The sequence below is a fragment of the Micropterus dolomieu genome, linkage group LG03 (assembly GCF_021292245.1).
Source record: "Micropterus dolomieu isolate WLL.071019.BEF.003 ecotype Adirondacks linkage group LG03, ASM2129224v1, whole genome shotgun sequence".
In the NCBI taxonomy this organism is placed as follows: Eukaryota; Metazoa; Chordata; class Actinopteri; order Centrarchiformes; family Centrarchidae; genus Micropterus; species Micropterus dolomieu.
In genome coordinates this window covers 14303705-14324196 of record NC_060152.1, presented here as the reverse complement: position 1 = coordinate 14324196, position 20492 = coordinate 14303705, and the positions used below count along the sequence as shown (strand labels likewise).

Here is a 20492-nt window from a genome sequence, read left to right as displayed (position 1 = left end):
GCACGGTCACCCCTCCCCTCCCTGTCTCTCCCCTCTCTCTCTCCCTGTCTCCCTCCATTTACGGGAATTCAGCTGGCTTGGCGCTTGGATCCCTGCTGCCAGGAAAAAAAAATCAGACTTGCAAATATTTGTCTCTGAAATTTCCCAAACTGCAATGCTTCAACATAAATGTTAATTCGACCTGATATAATTAGAGTTATGTGGATATTCACGGTGGTCTCCCCCTCCCCAGAGAACAACATTTGTCTAATTAAGAAACCCAATGGATCATTCCCACATTTTGAGGTCACATACTGACCCGGGACACGATCTCCCACATGCTCTGAGTGAGACAGATATTCCAAATAAATGCAACACGTGTAAGACCTGAACGGGGTAGCACAGCCTGGTACTGATACTGGAGTCTGTAGGTCCTGTACCACCAGTTGTGGAAGACATCAGATCTTTTACTAAAAGTAGTCCACGTTGTAGAAATATACTGTTAACAGTAAAGTCCTGCAAAAAAATTGCATAAAACACAATTAAAGTACCAGAAGTAAAAGTACTCATGATGCAGACTGGCTAATTTACTATTAACAATTATTACAATTATTGATGCACTTTAATGTTGCAGCTGGTAAAGCTGGATCTGATTTTAATTTCTTTATTAACTGCTGGGTAGCTAGTGAATTTCTCTCTGGGAATAAATAAAGTCTTATCTTAACTTGTACTGATAAATCATTATTTATATGTTGATTGTATTTTGTTTTCTTAATCTTCAAAGTAACTGGTAACTAAAGTTATCAAATAAATGTAATGGAGAAAAAGTACAATATTTGCCCCTAGATAGTAGTGGAGTAGAAGCATAAAGTAGCAGAAAATGGAAATATTTAACTAAACTGTAAGTACCTCAAAAATGTACTTAAGTGCAGTACATGAGAAAATGTATGTCATTACTTTCCACCTCTGATAGGAAACTATGGATCTGGCAACAGCTTCTAAGCTACATTTGGATAGACAGCCAGTCTTTGCCGGTAACAGGTACAGAAGAAAAGCAGCTGAGCCTTTTCTTACGTGTTTGTTTTCCTAATTTGTCCAACATTTTGTCCTCTAGCAGCACGATGAGCTCACTCTTTTGTAATTTGCATCTGTGTTACGTTTGTCCCTTCTTTCCAAATTCTGACATGAATTCAGTGCAAAAAGACATCAATGAAAATGGAAGCCAAAAGCCGGTTCCCATAGTGGCCCAGGCTAAATTCTTCTGTATTTTAAGGATTATAAAAAAACAAGGAAGATCCTTTGAGGACAATGGTGCATATTACAGGCGTGGGTGTGTACAAGCAGGGGCAAGTGCGAGCACCGAATGGTGCACTCTTGTTTCTTGACAGAAGTCAGAACCTCTCAGGAGCCTTGTTTCATCCAGAGTGCATTCCTCTCTCATGTACAACTCATCTTTCAATTTTTACAACCGATAAAAAAAATGTTTGTACATTAGGACTGACTCTTCAAAAGAGCCGATAGCAATGGTTGAGATCACATGAATGTGGACTCCAACACAAACTCTGTGTCCTGATGTTGTTATCTCTTTTACCTAAACAGTCAAAATACAAATATGTAAGTATTCTTACTGACAAATAATAGTAGACATACTCAGATCTTTTACAGAAGCAAAAGTAGCAATCCCACAATCTACTCTTACAAGTAAAAGTTCTGCATTTAAAATTATACTGAAGTATAACTATGCAAGTATTGTTAGAAAAATGTACTGAAAGTATCAAAAGTAAAAGTACTTAATGCAGAAAAATAGTCCCTGTGATTGTTATAATAATTATTTTAGGTTAGTATTGTTGATCCACTAAGCAAGCCAATTTTAACAGTATTTTAAATGTATCATATCTGTAAAGTAACCAGTAACTCCAGCTTTCAGATAAATGTAGTGGGGTACAAATTACAATATTTCCAGTTGAAAGAAAGTATAGAAAGTGAAAATACTACATAAAGTATGTACAAGTATACCTCAAAAACTGTACTTAAGTACAGTACTTGATTAAATGTAGGCTACTTTCTATTACAGATGACAAACAGCAAAGACCACAATAAATATAGCTTACAACTCTTAGGATATTATTATATTATGTTATTATCTTAATTATATTATAGTAAGTTAAACCAAAAACTAACAATGTATATATCTAAATGTCTTTAATTTAGAATTATGTACAAAAGTAAACGCCCTTAAACTGTAATATCTTACATTTACATAACATTCGTATTCTGTAAACAGTGATGAATTCCACATCAACAGACGATGGCTTATGTGCATTGGCTTGCTCAGCATTTATCTCTGGTTAGCATAAAGAGCATAGCTAGCTGGAGCTCGTGGCTTGCTCTAGAGAGGATGGCTATACGTTAATATGTGTGATATCAGTTGTTACAGAACACTGTTGGACAGTGAGCTTAGCTATGTGAACTAGCTTTTGGCATTAAATGCAACCTGTGCATGTAACTTCATATTAACAAAGCAGAGACACAAATATAAGAAAACAAACATTCAGTGCCAGGAAATGTCTTGCATTTTGTGTGCATCATCAAAAAGATCCTTTTTTAGCAACTATGGCAACAGCCACCAATAGAGTCTGAATAGCAAGGGGCTCCAGAGAGAAGCGTAATAGGATAGGGATGGAGGGCCACTGTTGGACAGGTGCTGTGTAATGTCTATCATCTTGTCAGGCTGTCCTTCCTCCGCGCTGCCGATAGCTCTTGTAGTCAAGAGTCTGGCCCTCGAGGGACCGTAGTCCTTCCTCTCCACAGAGGGGGGCAAAGTGGGCAGGGTGCAAGTTTCAATAGAAGGTAGGGCCCCAACGTCGAGCCATCGAGCAAAAAGTTCTGACGTGAGCTTGAGGAGTTCTTCAGGAGAGGAAGATAATGTGGAGAATTGGGCCAGGTCCGTCTCCTCCTGGAACCTCTGTGGTAAGAAAATAAAGAACAATCAAAGATTTACAGTCAAAGGTTAAGAAGCTTCCAGGAGCACAACTCTTACTAATGTACCTTTACATTAATAATTCATGTTTGAAACAAAAGAAATAAACATTATTTAACATTTTTTGCATTTAAGGATGTATTTTGAACTTGAACTTTTGAAGACAAGACAAGGTAAGATATATTTGAAAGAAAACCCTACCTCTGTGTTTTTGTTCTTCTTTATAATTTTATCCAGTGTCTGTTTGAGATCGAGGATTAGGGAGTGGTTTAGGTGCTCATCCCAGAGGTTTCTGAGAAGCACATGCCAGGAATCCAGAAGCACTATTGCAGCAGGGAAGACACAACACTGCAGGGAACAGCAGAACAACCCCAAAGTTAAGTTTATTGTGCAAGGCACATGTGACTACTCACCACAACAACCACATCAATTGTTCAATTACATGCAAGACTCCTGGCTACATGGTACAACAATCTTTTGCTAAACCAAGTATTTACAAGGCCGGTAACAGTAGCTGGAGATTAGGCAAAAGCTATCGATTGTCCTGTTAAAGAGACCAAAAGTTGCTTTAAGGATAAAGCCGGTGTATGACTAATTTATTGCAAATAGTACCTCACTTCCCCTTTTTATCTGATAAAGAACTCACCGGATCAGTTTCACAGAGCATGCTTTTTGTGTAGTGGTGCACTACATAGTAATCTTTAGGAAATACTGTCCGCTGGAAGAGAAAACAAAATCAAAGAAAAAGGTGAGAATAAAGCCACACAGGATTAAATTAGTTAGAATTAATGTTGTAATGATTACTATACTGAACTCTTGTAATGACAACATAAAAATGTAAAGAAAACAACATAACTAACCACAGAGGTGAAACTACACATTATTTAATTCCTTTGACTTTTAAGAGCCACACGTGTCAGTCGTAAACTTCTCATCTGATAACTTATGAAATGACAAGGTGGAGTTGATCATTATCATCAAAGAGAAAGATCTTCACCTTTGACCTTTCTAACAACTAACGGAAGACAGTCAATAAAAGTGACTGTATTCTTTAAAGCATATTAAATACAGCTGGTAAGAACAAAAATCATTCCTACAGAGAGAATGCTTTTTGCTTTAGAAAAACTAAAAGGAATCATAAATCATAAAACAAAGTAAAAACATTTTAACTTACAAATCCAGTCGGATTGGAGTCGATTGTCGCTTTAATGTTTTTCACACCTTCACAGTCAAAGTCACATCCACCACATTGGACAGTCAAGAGTGATAGCAACAGCAAAACTGTTTGAGGCATGAGTAAGAAGGAAAGAGACACAATTCTGAAACACATTCAGATAATTGATGGAAACTTTCTGTGGTTGTTCAAACTGCATACCCACTAAGAAACATCACATCATTTCCTGCCTCAATTACCTATTTCTGCAGAAAAACAATGCAACATGGTCTGTCGTTGCAACATTTCTAATTGAATTAAGACACCGGAAATGCTATTGTAAAAGCACAAATGACACAACAAATGAGTTGTAATTCCCAGATTAGAATTGACTATTTAATAACCAGTTCCAAAGTTCCATTATTTTCCTACACACGTTGAAAAGAAAGTTTGCAAAATGCAATAACATGCTCCTAGTAGTTGTTTCTCACCTGGCAGTGACATCCTTTTTATCTTTCTAAGAATGGACACTTCTCCATTTCTCTTGTTGACGGCAATCACTCTGCAGACGGGTTTCTGTGTCAGTCTGTGAAAGGCAAAGTTCCCTCCTCTGTGGTTTCTTGAGGTCTTTGACACAGAGCACGTTGCTGTGTCTGCTTCACGGCTTGATATTTAGTCTTCTTGCTGACATCCCTTTACACATTCCTTCCTTTTGAGTTCCTTTTGTACTTTCCAAAAAAGTGCCTCATTTATCCTCTCACGCCATCCTGCTCTCTCACTTTGGATTTTCCCACTTAAGCCTGACTGGCTGGAGCCTTTTGCTATGAAAGCTTTTGTTTGTTTTTTACTATATCTCTTTCCCTTTCCCTTTCTCCCTCTCACTACTGACCTAGAATCTTCCTGAACAGCCTAATTTGATTCACTCCCCTCTCCCTCGAAACTGGTTAATGGATAAAGCGGGAGGGACACTGGCCTGCTCTTCTCTATCTCTCCCTCTGGCCACTCTGTGTATCCTCACTCCGCTCAAAGTGAAAGTGCTATGCGGGATTGCTTGTCTGCTCCCTTTAAGTCTCGGCCACTCCCACTGCCACACGTTTTACCTCACTATTGACTGACCCGGCCCCCTCCCCCCCTGCGCCCCTACATTCCCTGACACCCACCCTCTTACCCTTATCCTCCCCCCTCCAAAACAGGCCCAAGGAGGCTTAGTCATGCAGTTGGAGCGTATGTTTTTCATTTGGACTCTCCCCCACACCTCTGTCCCTGTGGATCCCTTGGTCTTTATCCCTCCAAAGTCAGTGCGCAATAGCATCCTGCTTAATCATCACATGATCTATTTTTTTATATTTAATGAAAAATCACATTCCTTGAACAACTGACAAAGAGTATTGCAACACTACATTGCCAGAACCTGCAAGTCATTCCACATGTGACAGCTTTCTGTAGTCATTACTGTTAAAAGTGTCTCCACAGAGGTGGATAGTGCAATTGTGATGTGTAATTTTGGGCACTGCTGTCATCATCCTGTCTGTATTGTGTTGTTCTGTCCCCTCAGGTTATTTGAAGTGTTGTGTTATTTTGGTTTTGGTGTTAGATGTCAGGAGGGGTAATTATTAATGAAAGGAAGGAAGTAAAAAGTAGTTTTTTCGTGTCAAAGAGGGCTTGTTCTGCTGTGTGTCCTTTTTTTGAACACAAGCCAAAAGAAGCAAGAACGTTTCCCCATCTCTGTTCAGGGGAAAGGGAAACTAGAGAGCAAAGCATCAATGCTCCCAGAGGCATCATCAATTCGAAACCTCTTCGCTTATACTATGTGTTTTAAAGACGAGCATAAATATCCAGTCATCGTGACGTCTTCCTGTTTCATTCATCGCTTGCATATTGAGGGAAGTAAATATCTAACTAATATGTGGGGGTGTTGCACATTATGTTTGTGCTTCAATTTAGTGAAACTTGCTAAATGAAATCCAGATTTGAGTTAGGCAGAGAAAAGCATAACAAAAAAAGTCAGTCTATTAGGACACAGTAGCGTAGTAGCAATATTGAGAAGTTTATCCATTTTACAAGGAAAGCTAGTCACTGCTGATGTATACAAATTAATTTTTCCTTGTAATTTACTACAAATGATGTAGTTATTTCTACGTAAAAGTTTATGTCACGAAGAAAAAGAGCAGCCCCCGCAATTTAAACAAAGCCGTATGTTGCCGAATTTTATTGACTGAAGCTTCAGCAAGGCAGGCTCAAATAACTGTGGAATGAAAAGGAAAAAAAACTCTGCTTTTTAGTGGATCAGTGTGCGACTGGCTCATTAGGCAGCCAAAATCCTGCTGTTGTGGTCGGCCGTACTAGAGCAAGGGCGTGTTATGCAACGGTTTTGTACAGAACACCAGAAAACCTTAAAAGTGTTGTCTTACACCAACTGAGACTTGTTGGCTGTCAGCCAGTCAAACAAGTGAGTGGGAGCTGGCAGAAAAATGCTGCTCTCCTCCTCCAACTCGCTCTTGCTCACTTTCTTAGTTCTTTCTATTTGCCACCAGATGGAGCCAATTGTGGAATAAAAAAAAAGAAGAAAAAAACAAGGACCTCAGAGCATTCACATTTGTTTATTTCATTTTAAAACATAAGCAAAACAGTAAACAAAGTGCAAAGTCGTTCTGTAATAAGTTAAACTTCACATATTAGTATGAATAGGTATTTTACAGTAATTCCCTTTGACAAACAAAAACGCTCATACATTATCCAGACTGACTGAATTTGTTAGTCTGTGCAGGATTAGGAACAGTAGATTTCCCATTACTTAAAAAGGCAATAATGGATGATGCCAAAGATTTTTTTGTCATCCATTCACATTCCTCTTTCATCATGCTGAAAGTCCCGGCTGATGAAAACATTTTGCTTTCACTTTCCTTCCTTTAGTATTCCACCTTCTTTTAAGCCCCCTTTTCTCCCTCTAACCCTCCCTCCTCCTCTTTCTTCACCTCTCTTTGTCACTGGCTGGGGCTCCTTTCCCCTCCTCGGACGGCTGTCATTAAATGGCTCTTGTAGGTTTTGCTGAGTCCAGTCATCCAGAACTTGAGCAGCCTGACATTGTCCTCCTCGCCAGGCCCAGTGGCACCAAGGAGGGCCAGAACCTTCTGGGTATCCTCCCTCCCTCGCCCGTCCACTTTGGAGAACTTGAACAGCACTTTGACTTTACTGAAATAGAGAGAATCAATTATGAGAAGGCTTTCGTATGCAAAGTGGTAAAGTCTTACTTAAACCCAGGTGGTCTTCATATTAACAATGCATTTTACTCACTTCATCCACTCTTCCTTCAGACACAACAGGCAGTGCGATACAACGTCCACAGACAAGTTCTCGTTAGACAGGGCCACCTCCAGCTTGTTCAATAACAAGGGACCTGGAAAAAGAGCACAAACAAATGAAAATTAAACCTGGCCCACATGAGCATCACTTTGATGCAGATTCAGATCTAAATAATCAGTGAAAAAAAGGTCTAAAGGACTGCATATTTTTGACACTGACAGTGGCAGCAAACCTACAGTGACTATTTATAAATGTAGGTATGTGCGCTCACCCCTGTCTGTGGGCTGTGTGTTGGCACTGCTGATGGTGAACTGATAAAGTGAGGAGATATCATCTTCACCCATGGATGAAATCTGACAGCCTCTCTCTGAACTGACATCCACCAGCACTGAAAACTCTGCAGGACGAACAAAAGGAAAATTAAGTCAACACGATATGACCTGCACCAACAAGCCTGCAGTTTGCAACAGCAGCTCTCTGTGAGGTTTCACACAGTAATCTATCACAGTGTAAGTCTATGCACTGTGTTGTACCTGAGGAGCTGACATGGGTTGGAATAAGGACATCTGGACTGAGACCCAGGAAGTTGCATTTGTAGGCCTCCTCATACTGAGCACTGTATGGCACAGAACGCACACAGCCTACTGGGAGCAAAGACTGATGGGAAACAAAAGATTCAGATTATAAACATGGTGGCTGCCTTTTTCATGGATGGCATTTTGACAAGTCTCAGTAGGAAAAGCACAGGTGTAAATAATAAAATGATTCATGGTTGAATTCCATTTAGGTGCTTCAGTTTAAGGGTACTGGTGCTCTTCATGCTGCCACACTGTCACAATTACCAGGACACTGGAATACAACAGAGCTACTGTTATTGTAATTAGTAACAGCTTTTCCCACTATTACAAGCAGCAGAAAACGTGCTGCTATGTTTTCGGTAACGGATATTAAAAACAATATAAAGATTATTACCAATTATTTAAACTCAAATATTTTTCAACAGTCAAAAGGAACAATAATTGTATAATGAAAACTGCTACATGCTCTGTCTTGTTGCATAGAAAGATGAGAGAAGCATGTACAGGCAACGGAAAGTTCAAGGTGTGTAATGGGAACATAAACAATAATATGTCTTCAGGCAAGAACTGGAAGTTAGAAAAACAACAACAAACTTTACTTAAGTGAATGAACATTTTTTCTTTAAGGAAAACTAACTGAAACCCAATCAACTGTAATCAGTTTATATCACATGAAGATGATTATTTAAGACGGTATTAGTCATTTTTAATTAATCATAACATGAAACGTAAGTGTTTAATGTTAGGTGATTGTAGTTACAATTGTGTTATACTAAGCTGCATTTAACTAATGGCGCATTATTTACACCGTAGCTCAACTGATGAGGATCCTCACAGGTGTTACCCCTTGTCTTAATTATATTTCCCCACATCATAATGACACTATCTCTCCTAAAGAAAGGAAGAAAGGGATACAGTAGCATAGGAGTAGAGTACCCTGAGCACAGTAAAAGCTGATTGAATGAGCCCGGGGTCTGCGCCTCTCCATATGACCTGATTTCCCATGAGCACATGCCACACCAGCTGACGAAACTCCACCGCCCCGAGGACCTGCAGAACAAATCAGAATGTGATGTACAGGAACTCATAGATACAGTATGTGTGCTATTGTTAATTATTTTAATTGTTGTTCTATTCTAATTGTAAATTAACATGTGTGTATATGTTCTGTGTGTGCAGCGTGAAGGGGGCTACAATTGGAATTTCATTGTGCAGCCTTGCGTTGTAGAATGACATATAAATGTACCTTGAACCTTGAAATTGTGAATGACTAAAATGTATCAGATTGTGCCAAAAAACTATAAATTCTTGCAAAAAACTAAATCTTGTCTGTCATGCTCTTCCTAGTCGGAGGTTGAGGAAACAATGTAACTGAGCTTTTAATCTCCTTTTTTTTTCAGTTTTCTGAAAACTTACATAGTTAATTTAACATAATTATGAACGACAAATTGACAAGCTAAAAACGTCCCTAACTTTACCTGTCTCAAATGCCTCAGGGACCAAAACTTTGGACCCGGTAATTCATCTAATTTTGCGTCATCAAACAGGAAGTCGTGGCCCAGCTCGGTCTCCGATGGGTGCCGCTGTGACTTAGAACCGCCTCCTTCTGCTCCCTCCCAGCAGCTCATTTCCTCCTCTTGCTCTTTTGGAAACAGAGAATGACATAAAAATAGAAATAGCGATGACCAAATGTTTTCAGGCCGAAGTTCATTACAAATGGGGAGATTCCCCAGGAAATTACTAAAAAGATCTGGCTCTATATCAACTCTATTTTCGAATCAACTTCAGTACTGTATAAGCTCTCCACTTATCTATGACTAATTTCAATACCAATCCTACCACACTTCCACTGATACAAGTCAGCACACTCCCTGCAGTATCAGAATTACCGAATCTGTACCACATTAAAAAAACTATTAAAAAAAAACTTTTTATCTATTTGTACACATTGGCATTTTTATATGAGCTGCTTTAAGATCGCTTATTTTTGATGAATTTATTTATTTTATTATGTTGTAAGTGCTACAAAAAAGTTAATTTACTCACAATATTAATATGGGTGAAAGGGGTATTAAAATTCCACAATCTAAGAGCTGTGCTGGACTTAAATATCTAATCTTTTAATCACTTTCTAAATCTTGACTAATAATTGTGAAAACCCTTTCTGGAAAGGCAGTGTATTTGAGTACAATGGTTAAATTAATCACTTTGTTTTTTTAGTGCCTCCACACTGACTGACCCAGTGAATCAGACTCATACAAGAGACTTTTCAGACTGATGATAAAACTATCTGACATCTGGTGACATCATCCTCCATCTAGAGGCCTAACCTTTCCTGGAAGGCAAGACATATTGAAGCGTTGCCCAAGTAAATTATATTTCCATTTCTTTTGCTTTGTCACTGGACAGTTTTTCTTGAACAGGTGTTACTTGGGTAAAAACAAAAGTTACATAATAGTTGCCTGACCCTGTTAAATTAAAGACAATGTATTTACCAGTCTGTCTCTCTATGAGCACCAGTGTGTCCTCAGTGGGGGCTCCCTCCAGCAGCTTCTCTGTCAGACGACTACCACAGGCCTTCAGCAGCCTGGAGACAATGTGAAAACACAAATACAGGTCAAGGTAAGTGATTACTTGGATAAAGACAACCGCTTGTGTGATATAGTGGGACTGACAGTACATCGACTCACCAGCTAAAGGAGGAGTGCAGGCTGGCCCAGAGGTTGGGATGCTGGGTAAGAGAAGTTAGTGATCGGGCTGCGTTGCCACTCCTTTGGTGTGGGAAAACTGCAGGTGAAAAGACACTGTTCATCCTCACTGCTCGCTGGGGACAAACTCCTTGCTCATTGTCAAACACCTGATGGAGAGTACAGCACCAAGACATTAGGTGACCAAATAGATACATACCTTTGGAATAAGTCTTCATGTTCCTATTTGAGTAAACGGATTAAAGGCATGTAATGTCCATGTGTCTACCCTACCTTGAGGGCTGTGCTTTGCAGGCTCTGTATAGTGAGTCTAAGATGGCGCAACAGGAAAGGCCAGGAGTTGATAAGGTAGATCCTGTCCATTGCTACCATGACAATACTGTACCATCGCTGGAAGCCCCTGGCGAGGCTGTCTTTGATAAAGAAGGTGTGTGAAAACACAAAACCATGCTGCTCATCTCCAAAGAAAATTGGCCCTTCACGGCCGGGACACACCTGACGAAACAGACAGAGAGGCGATAGGTGGAAGTAAATGTGGTGACAGAGGAATAAGAAAAGTGGTTTGAGAGATGGCATGAGACGTGTGACTCACACACACATACATACAGACGTACGTCACTGTTTACCTCACAGCTGAGGCTGCGTACGCAGGCCTGGCGGACCACGCTGAACAGCTGTGGCTGTCTGGGATGCTGGTGGCTCAGGAAGCGTATACCTGTTTCATCATCAATGCTCACAAAGCCTGGATGAGATGCAGGAAGAGATCGACATCCCTATGAGGCAAGGAAAAGAGGAAAATAATACTTTGAGACAGATGACAGGAATATGGACTCACCTGCATAGCAAAAAGGTTATAGCAAGAGTGTTATAGTGTAGACAGAGAGAAGAGAGAAGGGTGGTTCAGCTCAAATGGAGACAAGTTTCTGATAAGCATTCTGTCCTTGGCATGTCACCCTCCACTCACGTCACACATTTCTCCCCTCTGCGAGGCCGAGCTGTTGGCCCTCATAGTCAGCCCTTCACCTTCCCGGTCACCATCTCGGTCCCTGTCCCCGTCCCCATGCACTGGGACACCTGCCTGGGATGAAGGGGATGGAGATGGAGGGTGCAGTGCCTCAGTGCAAAACAGCGTCCGAGGGCCATGGAGCTCACAGAAGTGACAGAGAGCTACCAGAGCATTCATCTGAGAGGGAGAAAATTCACGTTTATTGTGCTGAATATGGTTTGAACAAGCAGTTCATTACATAATTTCTGGTCAGTCACTGACATTACTAGGTCACACTAGGTCATTCAAGCTGTTAGTATCACAGTCTTACCTTCAGTACAGCGCCAAGTTCAACAAATGACTGGTGCTCAGTGGTACCTCACAAAAGGACATTCATTTGTCGCGATGTCCATAAAGCCGTTATAAAAAGCAGCATATTAAAACAGAGGTATAAAACAAACTCAATTCTTCAATGAGTCCGTTTTTCCAAAATCCATGATCCTCAATGCCTCAGATTTAGGGATTTTCCACTTTTCTTGCTCTGTTTTCCTTCTGTGTAGCTGGTAACTGGCAATAACAGAGCATATCATGTGACTCAGAGTCACGCGCTCTACAGTCTATGACTCGAACACGAGTGACGCGTGGCAGTAAGCAGCTCTACCTTTTCTCAATTTTAATCGTTGAATCAAAAACATCTCGAGTATTTTTTAAATCATATGAGAGTCAGCAAACAGCAGCTGTATTTGCTAATATCGGGCTTCATGTAATGTTTCCACAAAAGCATGTTCAACGAAAAACAGATAAAAACTGCATTACCCAGAATTCCAGATGAGCTAAAAAAAACCCTGAGGGTCAAAGTTCGATTAAAAAGTCAGAATCGTTTGCTCCTTCGGTTAGTATGTCAATAATTAAAAGAAAGTACATTTTCCAGGTGGTTTTATGGACGTGTTTATGTTGTAAATATTACGATAATTATTTCAGGAGTTGTTGTATTTTAAAGGGTTGTAATATCGTACAACGCTAACCAATCATTTCCGCATTAGCTAAATTGGAGTGGAGAACTCAGTTTTACAGTTTTAGGAGTGCCCGATTGTACTTTGTCTTTCTGTCAGATCCAACAAAGAAAACAAAGGTGTAGCAGCAAACACCAGAGTGATACAGCCCCGCATTTCTTTTAAGTAACTTTGCATTTTAAATCACAGGTTTGGGCATGGCATCAGACGGATTAGGGGGACCAGAGGACCACAGAGATGATGGGACCCACTTGACAGAGGCAGGGGTCCCCGTTGATTCCAACAGTGGCAAAGTCACCCTAAAAGCCACAGAAGGTAAATTACCCTGTGTAGCTTTACACATACTGATTCTGTTTGTTTTTTTAAAATGGGTCTACAGGTGTTATTAACTTCATTTGAGACATTATTTAACGATAGGTAAGTCCATATAATGCATCACATATTGAGCAGATTGTACATGTATGTATATACAACATGTACAGTAGATCTAGTAGTGACTGTTATTACTGAAATCAGTCTCTGACTCCTTTCTAAGTAACTGACTATTATCAAATTCCTCAGTCTACAACATGTCTGTGTTACTGTGAGCAATGTGAGTTCTGGTAAGGTTTTATTTAGTCTATGCTATTATGTGCCTGGAGCCCCTTGCTGTGAAAAGGAAAGCTGAATGAGTGAGCGGACTACTGTAATGACATCCAACATTTTCCCTTCACTATGTTGGGCAGCTCTGCTGGAAAAGTGTCAGGAAGTGAGTCAAGAGCCGCCTCTAACCTCCAAATCCAATATGAGAATCTTTATGGTCTCCATATACTCCCACTTGTCTCACTGGGCTCAAATCCAGATAACCTTTCCTACGAAAACAGGCCTTCATAATAATTATTTTACCCAGTTACTTCCAGTCAGTTGCACTGAAATCTTTCGTCTGGAAGCAGTTGAAAGACTAGACGTCTGCTCATGTTCCCCCATGATCTGGGGAGCCTGCGCCAGCTATCTCTGATAATACAGCAAATACATAAAGGGTTTGGGCTGTGAATCACCTCCAGTTCTCCTATCTGGAAATAGGGTTGCAGCATGTGTGGCATGTGTTTGAGTTTACAGGCAATAGCGTCCCATCTACTTGGCTTGACATTTGAGTCCTCTGGGGGAGTCATTGCCACCTGTTACATGATTGATACTCTTTGGATCGTGGAGGAAATATAATGTTATACACATAATTTTTTCCCACTGCCAGTTTCCTCTTAGGGATTACTAACTTATTTATTTCTGATTTGAATTGTTAAGTGTAGTTTCAGACCTGCTTAATATGAGGACCAGAAGGAATCGGGTAAAATTGATTTTTAAGGACAGGATTAGGGATCTGGGATCATAGTTCCTGACATCTGTGACCTGGCACACATAAACATATTTCAGGGACATGGAGGCTTGTATAGGAGTCGCAATTCTACCGTATTGGAAACACGTGCAGAAGAAAACAGCAGAAACAGGTACTTCGTTCCCTGCTCCAAGTATGAATCTCACATAATGCTATATGTTAGTGTTATTTTCATTTATCCAGCTTGCTTTAGTAAACAGTGAATGCTCTAATCTGAGAACATGCACGAGCAGGGTGTGAATTTCCTTTATACCTGTATTCCCTCTCTTCAGCACCCACTACCGGACTCTTTCTCAGTTTGGCTTCTAGGTTCACATGTCTGGTGGGTTCCTCAGTTCAGTATTGACTGTAGCAGCAGAATTATGGGGCAGGCACGCTACATTTCCTAAGTTTCTTTAACTTAACTGAAATGCAGATCGGGATGTTGCTCACTTTCATTACAGTTTAATGACATGTCTGTCTTGCTTACTGTCACTCTATCATCGACAGAATCGGCACAACGGGATGAGGATGGGGTCAACGTGTGCCAATTTTTCCTGATGGGAAAGTGTCATTTTGGCCACAGATGTCGCTTGACTCACAGGTCTGCTCGCCTTATCTTGTTCAGCAAACTCACCAGCAAGATGAATTTTAATTTCCTAGTTGACATGAACATAATTCATTTTTAATAACTGCAACATTAAATGGATTTGCAGATTACCATAGCACAAAGGCTGGTATTAAATAGATGGCTGTCTGAATGTTAATTCCTTATTGCTAAGCTCTATCTGGTTTTAGAAAAACAGTCTCTTTGGAAATTGAGGAGCTTGTTCTGTATTTTTTATTTCAGTTGTTAATTACAGATCATATTGCACACCAGACAGAGACTGATACTTGACGCCATGACTAAATATGGGTGCTGCACAAAGTTCAGACATGAATCAGTGTCCAATGGAATTTAGAAATCTTCTTCCATTTGTCATGCTTTAAGACAATGTACATTTTGATAATCTTTCCACTTTTGCTTTTACTCCCTTTTTCATAGTGACCCATCAATAGATGATTCAGGGTCTGCGCCTCCTGACCAAAATGACGAACAGGATCGAGAGAAGGTGGAAAAACAAAAGAGGAAAGTCAACAAAGCAACAAAGCCAAAATACGAGGCGAAAGGTCACTCCATATCTAGCTAGTTTACATTGTCATCTGATAATGACAGCATACAACATCTTAAGAGGCCAATGTAACTTCTTTTAATCTTTAATCCCTTTTTTTCGTACATTAATATATTTTGACGCTTTATTTTATATCTTAATCTCACGCAGAGGTGAACAAAAAGCCTCGCATGCGCACAGCTGATGAAGTTATCTCCCGGATCCTGTGGGACCCGTCAGTGGATTCATCCGAATTCTTAGTGGGGTATGTGGATCGCTTTCTTGGTGTGCTGGAACGTCCTTTCAATGACTTCAACTGGGACACCGACCTCTGCGACTGTGATTACTCTACTGAGATGGCCCTGCCCAGACACAGGATCCAGTACTTCACCTACAGAGGGCACCGGGTCTGGGACCGCCACAGCAGGACTGACAGGGTGTTTGGTTCCACTGGTCAATCTCTGGCTCCCCCCTTTGGAGGAGAGGCGGAAGTAAAGGGTAAGAGAGGACCTTTTAGTGCTACCCCAATTACAAACTTACACAAAATTTACAAAAGCCAGCACACTCTACACGATATAACATGACCAAATAAAACCATTTCTTTCACAAGAAATAAACACAGAAGCCCAAGAACAACAACAACAAGACCTCCTTAATACAACAGAGGAGCAGCCACCTGCTGTCTGTGGGCAGGAAGAGAGTGAAACAGAGGACTGCAGTAATACCAAGAACACACATCTGGAGGAAGAGAAGCCGAGTGAGAGGAATACTCATACCCCTGACTCAGCACAAGCAGCTCCAAAGTGTAGAGGAAACACTTCTCAGGAGCAACAGGAATCACGAGGAGCACGTGTTCTGGAGGAGGCTGTAATTAGGTCTGGTGTTCATGCTCATCATTTAAATTTAACTGAGAACACATAGCAACACAAAAGAATAGCATTTTTAGTGTCTACATACTCAGCCTGTTTCTTTAATCCAAAGTATCAACTTTAAGTCACAGAAGTTAGAGCTGCAACGATTAGTCGATCAACATAAAATACATTTTCTGCAACAATATTAATAATCAAATAATAGTTCTAGTTAATAGCGCTAGTTCTTTTTTAAGCAAAAATATCAAATGTTTGCTGGTTCCAGCTTTTCAAATTTGATTAAATATTTTATGCATTTCTTTGTCATAGATGATAGTAAACTGAATGGCTGTGGGTTTTGGACAAAACAAGACATTTAATGACGTCACCTCGGACTGTGGGAAATTATAATAAACATTATTTGCAGATCTAAAATAGAATTTCAGTGAGAAGAGAATGATTTGTATCAGATCCTTCACATTTGATTGGATTGCTCTTAGCTTTGGAGCAATCCAATTAGATTCTAAAGCGTGCATGGCTTAATGAATATGGCATTGCAGAGTGGAGCTGTAGAGGACTGGAAGAGGGAGAAATGAATATATCCGTCCTACACCACAGTCTTTAAGATGTGTGAACAAAGACACACTCTGACCCGAGATATTGCTCTGCTAGCTTCTACAACCCATTAGCTGTCAAGTGCTGTTTTATGTGATGGGTGGATTAGCTAGCTGCCCCAGTTTGACTGGAGAAAATTAATACTGTATGTAGTCATCAAAAATAAATAACATAGGGATTTTAATATAAAAATAAAAACCTATATATTTGGTATATAACAATTAACACAAAGTTAGAACTCAGAACTCAGTTTTCTTTATTTCACGTTAAGACTTAACACACACTTAACACATTTAGGAAATTGTGTGTCTTAGAAAGCAATCTTGCTCTCCTGCCCCTTGAATAATTTTACTCACCTGTTTTGATTGTTTAGACTTGAGGTTTCAATAGATCAAATGTCCTTATCCCAAAAAGAAGGAGCTTGTGTAAACGAGGAGGGTGAGGAAAAGACCTCTGCAGAATGGCAAGAAAGCTGGGAGGATGAAGATGCTACGGTGGGTGACAACACAGTCCACCCTGAAATACGTTCTTGGTCTGCTATTCCAGTTCATGTTTAACACGGTGATTGTCGTTATGTTCCTGCTCTATTATACACAGAGCCAGAATCCATCAGCACCTCTGGAGCAGAGAGAGGAGGTGCATGGTGGTGGTCGTCCCCCAAAGAAACAACCCACTCACTTCATCACCTTCAGGGCCAACACTCCCGCTATCCTCTCTTCTTTCCAGCAGCTGCAGGAGGAGATCACTTCCCTTCTACCCTCCTCTGCTCCTTACTGGCAGACTGCGTCCAGCCTTCACGTCACCCTGTGCCTCCTGTCGCTGCCCGGCCCGGCTGAGGTAGCCGCTGCCGGAGAGATCCTCCGACGGTTTGCCCATTTGGATCGAAACCCCCCCGTGGCTCTAACCTTCCCTGTGAGACTGAAACATTTCAATGGGAGGGTGCTGTTCCTGAGCCCCCAGCCTCAGCTTCATCTCCAGCAGCTCAACAGCGGCCTGCAAGAGGCCTACAGGAAGGAGGGCTGGCTCCACAGGGAGTCCTACAACCCACGCTACCACCTCACACTGGCCAAGGTAGATGGCAAAGAGGGAGACAGGATTTTTGAAGAGGTGGGGCACATGAAGGTGGGGAAGGGTTTAAATTTTGGCCGTCTACCAGTGAACACCTTACACCTTTGTGCCATGGGCGGTCCCAAAGTAGATGGTTTTTATGAGACTGTGTGCACAGTAACTCTTAGATGATAGAAGAGTGTCCCATTTTACACACTCACAAATGCACACACACACACACACACACACACACACACACACACACACACACACACACACACTAAATAGATGTAGGTTAGCACCTAATGGGTATGACTGGATATAATACCTCTGACATTTGCACTGGCCATGTGGCCTTATCTACTAAATAAGTGTGTGTTTTAAGTTAAGTTAATTCAGATAAGATACACTTGAAATGATATCTTGGGTAAAAAAACATTTTTATATCAAGTCCTAAAAGAAGTAAAATGTAACGTGCTGTGGGACTGCAGGACAATGGCAAACACACAATTTTCAATTATTCTAAATTTTTTTAAGATGCGAGTGGATTCCACTACACTTAAATTACAATATGATTCAAATACATGTATTTACCTTATTGAATGCCTTTTAATCCATTAAGGGCCTACATTAGATGTCATTAATTCCCTAGTTGTAGCTTCTCCACTGTAAAGACATGCTGATGCTGCTGTACTATGTCTTATGTTATAGTAATATTAACATGCAAATGTGTTTTTGACTGTTGGTTAAACTAAAGAGGCAATTTGAAGCAATTTTTCTTTTCTAAAATGTTATTGATTAAAATGAATAATTTCAATTGAGAAAATACTCAACAGATTGATTGATAATCACAGTAGTTGCAACTCTAGTCAAAAGGGAGCCCTCAGTGTAAATCAACTGTCAGTGCACACATCATCTGCTGTAGAAGCAGAGATTTTTCATCTGTCATTAAACTCTCTGGACCCCCTGAGTAGAATACCTAATGTGTTTAAAATATTAAGAAATGTATTATCTGGTGGGAAACTTATCCACCACCATATCTACTGTTTCACAACTACACAGACAGGACATATACACCTGCCATAAAGGACATTTGTACATGGCATAAAGTGTTTATGAGGGGAAACTATTAGGTTTTCTTTATAGCCGTGAATGAACCAAAGTGGTTGGATTCTGCCACTCGTAATTCCAAAATGTATACAATCTGTTTTTATGAATGAAAACTGAATGGACTGTGTTCCATAAGACCGATGGCTCTGTATGCTTTTACAATGAATTTTAACCACTAGATTACCAAGGTCATTAAATATTGAGTTGGTTATTTTAAATCCTGCGAGTGGTGATATTTTATCAGTGCAGTGATGGATGGCCTGGATGCAGTTCTGTTGCTGTTGCTGTGGTCTAACGGCTGTGTAAATGCTCCCTGAACAGCTCTTGCATACATAATATAATTTTCTGTCATCTTTCCCCCCTTCCTCCCAGATACAGACAAACACATACATACACTATACATAGGCTATATGAGTCAGTGAGTATGCTCTCTGGCTCGCTACTGTTTGCTCCCTAGCTGGCATTATCTCCCTGCCTCCCTTCCCCCACTCTCTTTCAGTGACACAGAAAAACTAACACCGCCCCCTCCCTCTTTGCTCACTCGCCTCTGCCCCCCTTTTCTCCAATGACAGACAAACACCATACTCTTTATACTCTTGCTGTGTGTCACCATCCTATCTCCACTTTGCTTCTCTCAACCAAATCGCCCATAGAGCATCTCCATCGGTGCGCTCTCATCACTTCTGTCGTTGTTGCATGTTCTCCTCTGCCTCCTTCTCAGTGAATCAGTGTTGTTCTGTAGCCTTCACTGAAAACTGGTTTTGCCTTAAAATCCATTGCCGCTTTCCCCCTCTCTCAATTCATTGTTCACTCCATCTCTCTCCCGCCTCCTCTCTCTCTCTCTCTCTCTCTCTCTCTCTCTCTCTCAGCATCACTCTCTGGGAACCCACTTTTTTTCCCCTCCTCAGTGTTTTAACTTGCCTTTCCCTGCATCTACCCATATTCTCACCCCATCTATGAGTGCTTATTCGCATCTCGACTTCACATTAGCTCTCGACACGTCGCAGCCAAACAGTGCTGTCAAAGGCAGGAGTTCACTGTTTTGCATCCAACATGTGAGTGGATTTTTATAAAATCTCTTTTCACTATTGTTTAGCGCGCACAGTTGGCTGGCAGCTCTGCATTTTTACTCTTTCTCTCGGTAATCTGGTCAAGGTTCAGTGTGGTAGTCTGGACAGAGATTGGTCAGGTTGATGGGAGTGTGCGTGGATGTAGGTGGGGGTTGGTGGTAAAAGTGTGCCTCTGGTATTTCAGGGTGAAGTGAGTGAGGGGTTAGACCACTGCTAATCCTCGTTAACAGATTAATTATCTTTGGGCAATATCGTGTTGCTGCCGTGTTGTGAAGTCGCTTGGCTGTTAAGCTGCGAAGGGCTACAATGCAACGATAAAGGGTCCCTGAGGGGTGTCTCCTCAGTTTTAATCCCACTCACTCACTCACTCACTCACTCACTCACTCACTCACTCACTCAGTCTCAGTGAGAGCTCCTCTCCCATCCATCAACACAAGCACCTCTCCACTGTCACCAGACAACCATACACTTATTGGCTATTTAATATTTCAATAACTGCAAGAATTATTGGCTTATTATTTACCCTCCTCTTTTTGACATATTTTTGGCATGTCTCCAAGCCATTTTTTCAGGATGATCTTTTTTCATGAGCATCAAGCGT

The 20492-nt window shown here is 40.8% G+C and overlaps 3 protein-coding genes across 6 annotated transcripts; 1 reads left to right on the top strand and 2 right to left on the bottom strand.

The window, feature by feature from the left end:
- Nucleotides 1-1225: 1225 nt before the first annotated feature.
- zgc:174888 (uncharacterized protein LOC558116 homolog) lies at nucleotides 1226-5140 on the bottom strand. Its single transcript, XM_046045168.1, has 5 exons — nucleotides 4604-5140; nucleotides 4134-4240; nucleotides 3606-3677; nucleotides 3161-3307; nucleotides 1226-2944 (listed from the first exon to the last, which is right to left on the bottom strand). The coding sequence occupies exons 1-5, from the start codon at nucleotides 4614-4616 to the stop codon at nucleotides 2591-2593; spliced, it is 693 nt and encodes a 230-aa protein (XP_045901124.1). The 5' UTR covers nucleotides 4617-5140; the 3' UTR covers nucleotides 1226-2590.
- A 1553-nt stretch (nucleotides 5141-6693) lies between these two features.
- On the bottom strand, nucleotides 6694-12428 carry flcn (folliculin). 2 transcript variants are annotated; one of them, XM_046045190.1, is made up of 12 exons: nucleotides 12018-12428; nucleotides 11666-11884; nucleotides 11316-11474; nucleotides 10975-11196; nucleotides 10684-10850; nucleotides 10489-10580; nucleotides 9472-9635; nucleotides 8930-9043; nucleotides 7949-8072; nucleotides 7687-7812; nucleotides 7407-7509; nucleotides 6694-7304 (listed from the first exon to the last, which is right to left on the bottom strand). In XM_046045190.1, the coding sequence occupies exons 2-12, from the start codon at nucleotides 11882-11884 to the stop codon at nucleotides 7097-7099; spliced, it is 1698 nt and encodes a 565-aa protein (XP_045901146.1). In that variant the 5' UTR covers nucleotides 12018-12428; the 3' UTR covers nucleotides 6694-7096. The 2 variants fall into 2 exon arrangements, with proteins under 2 accessions (XP_045901146.1, XP_045901147.1); XM_046045191.1 differs by having other exon boundaries at nucleotides 11328-11474; nucleotides 12018-12426.
- A 101-nt stretch (nucleotides 12429-12529) lies between these two features.
- Nucleotides 12530-19039, top strand: leng9 (leukocyte receptor cluster (LRC) member 9). Of its 3 annotated transcripts, XM_046045194.1 has the most exons (9): nucleotides 12891-13014; nucleotides 14110-14183; nucleotides 14344-14393; nucleotides 14561-14654; nucleotides 15096-15220; nucleotides 15373-15699; nucleotides 15812-16076; nucleotides 17038-17158; nucleotides 17262-19039. In XM_046045194.1, the coding sequence occupies exons 3-9, from the start codon at nucleotides 14387-14389 to the stop codon at nucleotides 17901-17903; spliced, it is 1581 nt and encodes a 526-aa protein (XP_045901150.1). In that variant the 5' UTR covers nucleotides 12891-13014; nucleotides 14110-14183; nucleotides 14344-14386; the 3' UTR covers nucleotides 17904-19039. The 3 variants fall into 3 exon arrangements, with proteins under 3 accessions (XP_045901148.1, XP_045901149.1, XP_045901150.1); XM_046045192.1 differs by lacking the exons at nucleotides 14110-14183; nucleotides 14344-14393 and adding an exon at nucleotides 12530-12578 and having other exon boundaries at nucleotides 12889-13014; XM_046045193.1 differs by lacking the exons at nucleotides 14110-14183; nucleotides 14344-14393 and adding an exon at nucleotides 12800-12818 and having other exon boundaries at nucleotides 12889-13014.
- The last annotated feature ends 1453 nt before the right edge of the window (nucleotides 19040-20492 follow it).